Raw genomic sequence first — 7,709 nt, forward strand, 5'->3', positions numbered from 1 at the left:
AGCCTCTGGGCTCACCATTATTAATTCGTAGAACAGCAGGAGTGGCGACAGGAGGAGGAGAAGCCATTTTTGGACACCCTGAACTTGAGGTGCCCATGGAAGAGGCCCACAGAGATGTTCACCAGGAACTCACACATGTGCATCTGAAGTTCCTGGAACAGATCGGGCCTGGCCCCAAATCTCCTAGATCCTCATTTCCTGCTCTAACCAACAAACTACCTGGCCTCCCTCTGCTTTGGTCATTTGCCTTCAGAAGCAACACGCCTTTCTTCAGCTTGGATGGCAAATGTCAAGGGTTTCAGAGTAAAGTTCACTCAAAGATCTTGGCTCATCCTGATTAGTGTGTACTGGGTGCTGGCACGTGTACCCTGTCACTTGCAAGAATTACAGTCTGCAAAGAGAGAGGGTAGTCATGTATCCAGAACTCCTCCGGGTAGCCAGTGGGAACTTACCACTTGCCCTGCGTTTGCTACAAAGCACAGCAGAGAGGAAAAGTGTCAGAAAGCTGGTGTACCATTTGTCCAAGTTCGTCAAAATGTTTGTGGGAAAACAGAATGAAAAGAATGGAGTTTTCCCACAAACTTTTTGAAGCCGCCCTCTATTCTATCAATCCCTGCAGCGGCCATTTGCTCCACTTTCCTTTGCAACATACCCTTCAGTACTTATACAAGTACTTCTGTATCATTTAATGTAGTTGTTTTAAAATGTAGTATTCAAAAATAATAACCAGGGTCTTTCATTTAGTCAAGAAAGAAGCCTAGAAATTGGAGAATCTAAGGAATGTGCTTGTATTTATAATCAGCACAAGATATGGAGAAAGAGGGATACTGTTAACTTCGGTTTTGCCAGGAATTTAGATTAGTTAGGTTGGCTTAAGGATAGGACAAAATCTGTGGGAATTCTAAGAAACCAGGAAGCTATTGAGGTTATTTGCTGATCCAAGAGTGCACCTTCTTGTACATGAGCTCAGACAGAAAGCCACCATTCTGTGAGGCACCTGGCTCACCCTCACATCTGATTGGTTACCAAGTCTGGTAACCTTTCCATTGTCCGTTTCTTTTCGCTCCCATGATCACCACCCTCGCCTTGATGTGTGTGTAATAAGTGGACGATTTTTATGTCAACTTGAATGTGTATGAAAGTGGAGAGGTGCAATGTGGCCTGTCAATCCAGTCACAGCCTGATGATGCCTCCTTCGGAGTAGGGCCTTCTTATTAAGAGAGACACTGGGAACTCCCCTCTCTCTGCTGCTGCTTTGACTTCCTGCTTGCTGGGACTTTGCCTACCTCCAGGGGAAGCCTCAAGTGGGCAGCCCAACACTGAGAGCTGTCAGCTGCCACCCATGTTTCCACCCATCTGGGATCCATGCACCCACTGGCCTGTGATCTTCCGGCATCACCAGCCTGCACTTACGCGAGCCTGTGATGCCAACTTAATGTAAGCTTATTTCTTACTATAAAGTTCCTTCTTATCCAAGTGCCACTGATTTTGTTTCTCTAGACAACCAGCCTAACACGATGTGATAGGCTAAGGAAAGTCTAGAAGAACAGAAAAGGCAATGTAAGTCATACATCTAAGTAAAGAAAATCGATTCTGAGAGGGCAGGAGAGATAAATAACCCCACTAAACCAACCTGCCTCCAGTACATGTGAAAGGAAGGAAGCAGCTCACAAGCAAGAAGCCTGCATTTCCTTCATGGGCCGAGCCGTGTCTCAGGCTACAATGACAAACTAAACTTCATGAATGAAAATGGTGAACGTAATGACAGACTACCAAGCAGAGATAGGCATTGAAGTAACACTAAGTTTGCAGCAAACTACATCACATAGTCTCCCTAGTGAATTGAGAAGAAGCCATCTGGTAGTCAGCCTGTACAGCACCCCTGCTTTTTGAAAAGTTTGCTTTACTCCACTTCCACCTGGCTTTCATGAGAGACCTACGGTCGTACCTGTTTTCACTAACAGAAAGAAAACTGAAGGGGAGTTTTGCTTTTATGAAAAAGGATAGAAAGAAACGAGCCTTCTGCTGTCTGTTTTGCAGCACACACCCGGAGCAGCACCACTGCCGCCTCACGCCGCCAGAGCGCTGCACCGGACTGTGACACTGCATGAGAGTGTGACTCTACGTTTTCTGGGTTCTTGGGTAGGATTTGGTAGGGGTTCTTAGGAGGATGGTTTGGGAACACTCAGATATTTTCCTCATATAAATCAGCAGCAATTGCTTCCTCACTTGATACTATTTCAGCTTATGAAAGTTTTCATAGGAACCATGGCTTTCGGATAGCAGGGCAAACTGCATAAATGCTGTTGCTGTGAGTCCTCTGAGGAGAAATGGAGCAATGATGTGCCATGTCTTGGGGCTCAGGGAAGCAACAGCTCATGTGTGAGTGCATGAGTGCAGGCATGTGCCCTGGATGGACACCTACGTGCTGATAAAATATGAAGAAAAAAGAGTTTGAGGCCTTTTACCGCAAAGTCCTAGCCAAGCTCTCCCACCGTCCTTCCTCCCACTCCTCACCCCCACAGGGCCCTGTGCTCCACTCACAAGGGTTCGCCTGTCTTCCCCTGCACTGCCAGCTCCCGGCCTTTGTTCACACCAGGACCCTGACTGCACTGCTGTTGACCACACCACCTTTTCTGCATTTCAGTATCCTTCAAGGTTCCATTTTCAAGTCCTATTTGCTCTAACAAGACTTTCCTGAGAAGTCCAGCCCCCAGGGTTGTCATCCTCTCTGGCCACTACTAGTCACTGTCTCACTGACGAATCACTCATTGAAAAAAATCCCAAGACAGAGGAAACCTAACATTTCAATGGACCACTTACTGGCTCACATGCCTGAGTACTCTCTTTGTCTAAGACTGATCTCCTCAATTACACGAGAGGCTCTTTAACCAACTCTCACTACCCACGCGCTCGCTGATATTTTCCACTTCTAGGATTTAGTGATGGAGCCGTGGTGGTGTAGTGGGGTTATGCATTGGGCTACTAACGACAGTCAACAATTCAAAACCACCAGATACTCAGTGGGAAAAGGATGGGCTTTCTGTTCCCATAAAGATTTACAGCCTTGGAAATCTCTAGTACAGTTCAATCATGTCCTATAGGGTAGCCATGATTCGGAATTGACTTGATGGTAGTGAGTTTCGTGTTTTGGAGTGGTGTTTTTTGGGGGGGTGGGGAGGTGTAAGTGGGAATCTGGCATCCCACTATTATAGCATGCTGCCATCTGGTGGTAGCCTTATAATTACATGTATAACTGTGAATCTGAAGGAAAGGGCTTCATCCCACCAACTCCAGCACCTCTAGATACATGTGCCCACTAATTGAATAAAAATCCATATTTCTTCAAAAAGAAAAAAAACACATTTCCCCATTTCATTCACAATGCATTCCATTACTGAAAACACATGGCTACAGCCAGAAATTGCAAGGAGAAAATAAATAGGCCTTGAAAGTATTAAGACAGGGATCCTGTGCTTACACTTCTCTGAATCCTTCACAGCACAATGCCAAAGCCAACTCATTATCTAATAAGTGTTTGCTGATGTGAACAAGCAGTATCAGACAATGTTCAAAGAAGCAGTATCAGACAATGTTCAAAGAAAGTACTACATTAACCATGAGACTACTCTGATTCTAACATACAGCGTAAGGTGGAGAAAGTTAACGACGGTTGATTTTCACTCAGCAGTTCTTTGTTTGGGGTTTTTGTTTGGTTTGGGTTGGTTTGGTGGGGAGAGGGCTGAGAGCTTACAGCAACCCCTGCAAGTTCAGGCCAACCCTGACACACATGTGCTTGCCATGAGTTGGTGGCAACTCGATGGCAAATGGTTTGGCAACTGACTTTTGTCTTTTCTTGCAATGCCTTTGAAGAACAGGGTAGGGGTGTAGGCTTGAGGGCAAGTACAAATGTAAGAAGGAGAGGGCACTCGTAAATAAGCACAGCACATTCATCGCAACACTGTTCGCAACAGCAAGAAGGTGGGACCAACTTCAATCGCACCAGTAGAAGAATGGGCAAAGAAATGTTGGTAGATACACACAATGGAATATTACAGATTGCTAAGAAACAATGACAAAATCATAAAGCAAGACATGGATGGACCTGGAGAACATTATGCGGAGTGAAATTAGCCAATCCCCAAAGGTCAAATAGTATGTGAGACCACTTGTGTTAGACAGGGTTCTCTAGAGAGATAAAACCAAATTGCTGATAATTTAATACATTTATTTATAAAGATAATTAGATATATAACAAGGAATGAACTGTTAAATCATATACAGTTAAATATATAATACAAGAAAGAAACAGTTAAATTATAAAGCACTACAAATGGCTCAATTCAACTCACTGCCATGAGAGAGATGTGAGAGACTAGCAGTCCTTCCAGTCCAATCTGCTGCCAGATCTTCCTCTATTTATAGAGAGAGCTAGGCTATGTCAGCACAGCAGCCAATCAGAAGGCAGGTCACCAACTGCCAGCCAGGTCACCAACTGCCAGTCCCCAGCTCCAGCAATGTCTTAAAGGGACCTCAACTTACAGCAACACAGTCCACAGGCTAGGGGTCCCACAGGTAGTGTAGCCTTTAAATTGAGGCACAGGACAAGCAAGGCAGCCGCACACTGGTCCGATGATCAAAGAGCGAGAGACAAGAAAGGCAAGACTCACGAAGGCATTTATCTCTCTGCCCTTCAGTTAATCCCACTTGTGTTCATCGGCCGGGCTGGCACAATAAACTATCTCACCACTGTTACAGGAGAATAAAAAAGTTAAAGACTTTCATACCAAAAGGAACATACTTTGGAGTTTGCCAAGGAGGGAAGGACACGGGAAAGAAGATAAAGCAAGGAGCTAGACTGTCACAGGTACTAACGTAGGTGGAATGGAAGATAGTGCCCACAGGAGGGAAAGGAGAAATCAAGGACCAGGTGATGTAAACTATTTTGAGAGTGTGGGTTTGTTGATGAATGGTTTCAAGTGTTGACTACAAAGTTCTTGATCTGAAATGTAAACTTTCACTTAATTCACAGTAAAAAAGAAAGAATGTATGTAGTTTTTAAAAGTCTGAAAGAAAACAAGCACATACTTATCTTAAGGGAGAGGGTCCTCATGCCATAGTGGTTATGCACTGGGCTGCTAACAGTTCGAAACCACCAGCTCCTTTGTAGGAGAAACATGAGGCTTTCTGTGTCCAAACAGTTACTGTCTCAGAAACCCACAGAGGCAGTTCTACCCTGCCCTGTAGGGTTGTTATGAGTTGGAACCAACTTGATGGCAGTGATTTTTAAGTTTGTTATCTTATGGGAGGGAGGGAGCTCCTAAGTCAACAAAAATAAAGTAAGCAACACCAGATATGCATATTAGTGAGTTAGTTTCTTATGTTGCTGTTAGGTGTCCTCCAGTTGGTTCCAACTCCTGGTGACGCTGTGCAAAACAGAATGAAACACTGCCTGGTGCCGCAACACTGTTCAAAGTTTGAACTGTTTAACTTTGAACCCACTGTTGTAGCCACTCTTTTTTATATCACGAGGTACCACCCTCTTGCAGTCGATGAAAAAGAGATAAAGGAAAGTCAATAATTGCTTAATATCAATGAGACAGAAAAACATACCAGTGTTTCCTTGAGCATCTTCTACCTTGTTTGGTGACGTTGATAGAAACGATGGCCTAGTGAAATGAGGGCCCTGAAGAGATGGTTGCTGCTGCTGCTGCTGCTGCAAAGGCATGGTTTTGAGGACTACCCTCCAGTCCACTTGAGTAATATCTGACCTTGATCGAGCATGGCCTGGCTTAAAAGTAGAGGTCTCATCCAACAAGTCATTCACAGAGCGAGGTCTGCCCCTCCGACGCTGACAAACGTTGAAAAACGGAAAGGTTGATGCCTCCTCTTGCCCCACCCAGGAAAGGTTATCTGGGGTGGTCCCTCTCTGGACCCGAAACTGTTCTTTGGAAGGGAAGACATTTTGAGCTTTGGTTTCTAAGAGTCTGCTGTTACAATGGTCCCAAATCCTGCCCCCCTTGCCCACAGAGGCCACATTTCTGAGGGCACCATGATCAGGTGTGTCACTGAATACTTCGTGTCCCACCAGTTCAGGGACTTCCTGGATCCCATATACCTCTGCTTGTTGGACGGCCTTTTCTAGCTTACTGTCAAAAGAACTAAAGAAGTCCTCAGTGACTTCCAAGGCCGGGCTGATATCGTCAACTTCCAAAGCTTCCATGTCACAGGCTCCAAAGTTCTAAGCCTCCTAAGCTGGTTCAGAAAAGGGTTTCATGAACATTGATCAAACATCGGGAGGTGCTTCTCCTACAGAGTTCTAGAAACAATTTGAAGGAAGCTCCCTTTGGCTGCCTGCGCAAGGCTGCCAGCACAGGGGAGCTGATGGTTTCCTTGCCCACGGTAAACATGGGCATTAGCAGAGCGAGGAAGAGGTTCCTTTGAGATTATTCTTCAGTGAGATTCTTGTGAAGATAACCGGAAGTGCTGGTCAGCCCAAGGCCATGGCCATCCTCAATTTCCTGGAAGAAAGCAAACAGAGCGATATTGGCACCCAGTCCATTGCAATCTATAGGACATAAATCTGCCGAATTGCTTCCTCCCCCTAACACCTCTCCCTTGGCAGTCATGCACAATGGTGGGAAATACTTACACAGGAGGTGCCTTGATGGGAGAACACACCACTATGGACTATATATTAGAACTTACAAGAGAGCAGGGTGGAGCACTTGATAAGGAGAATTAAGGTCAATGGCTTTTATTCACACAGAGAAGTCATTGAGAGCAGTTGTGAAAAGACTGCCTTGGCAAAGCTCTGTAACATGCGAACCTAAAATAGTCATCAGGAGAGAGTGGGCTCTGTGACTGCCCTACACAACAATCAGGTTGAAAGTCACACGTGCATGAGTTCTTTCATAAACCGTGAAAGCACTGATGATTTGTTGGGATTAGCAGTGCAAGGAAGAAGTAGAGCGAGAACTCCTGCCCTTTTATTAAACCTGGATGTCACTGTGACTGTGCTTCTTAGGTTTAGAATACGTAATGCTTAATGATGACACTGTTAGGTAAGCGTTGGACTGCTGATAGCAAGGTAGGTGGTTCAAACTTACCAGCCACTCCTGGTGGGCAAAAAAGAGGAGGCCATGTCCTCCCATAACAATTTACAGCCTCAGAAATCCTAAGTATAGGTCATTATGAGTCAGAATTGACTCAATAGTAGTGGGTTTATTTCCTGACTCTACTGCCCCTGGTGCTAGAGATGGATGGACACAGTGGCTGCGTCAGTGGACTTAGGCATGGGAACAATTGTGAGGCTGGCACAAGATTGATTGTGCAATGCTTTGTTCTGTTGTGTGTGCATAGGGTTGCAACGGGTCAGAGTCAACTCAATGGACCTAACAATAATAACAACAACAGCCCTGGGATAGGACAACTAGTTAACATGCTCTGCTCTGACCAGAAGGTGGTGAGGCCTGGCTGTATTCCTGTCCTTGGCAAAAGCCAAAAGGGAAAGAACTCTATCACCCTCCAATAACCTCCTCCTGCTTTTGACACTGAATAGTTTTTAACACTAGTCCATACACTCAAGAGTCTTGATGAAGACAGAGCCAATCATATAATAATTTCTACTTAGGACATCCCTCATTTAACCTTCTATTACAGGAATTTTTAATTTCACCATTTAGTGCTTTATATTGCCTCTCTTTGGA

General features: G+C 45.0%; 1 protein-coding gene across 1 annotated transcript in view; it reads right to left on the reverse strand.

Annotated features, from left to right (window-relative positions):
• PLEKHM3 (pleckstrin homology domain containing M3) overlaps positions 1 to 6,482 on the reverse strand; it is a 171,949-nt gene extending 165,467 nt beyond the window's left edge. The window contains exon 1 of the mRNA XM_004701570.2: positions 5,614 to 6,482. Coding sequence (XP_004701627.1) covers positions 5,614 to 6,223 — 610 coding nt within the window. The 5' untranslated portion in view covers positions 6,224 to 6,482. The remainder of the gene's footprint in view (positions 1 to 5,613) is intronic.
• Between the last annotated feature and the right edge of the window lie 1,227 nt (positions 6,483 to 7,709).

Source organism: Echinops telfairi, unplaced genomic scaffold (genome assembly GCF_000313985.2).
Source record: "Echinops telfairi isolate 266 unplaced genomic scaffold, ASM31398v2 ScPeMD7_3;HRSCAF=10, whole genome shotgun sequence".
Lineage (NCBI taxonomy): Eukaryota > Metazoa > Chordata > Mammalia > Afrosoricida > Tenrecidae > Echinops > Echinops telfairi.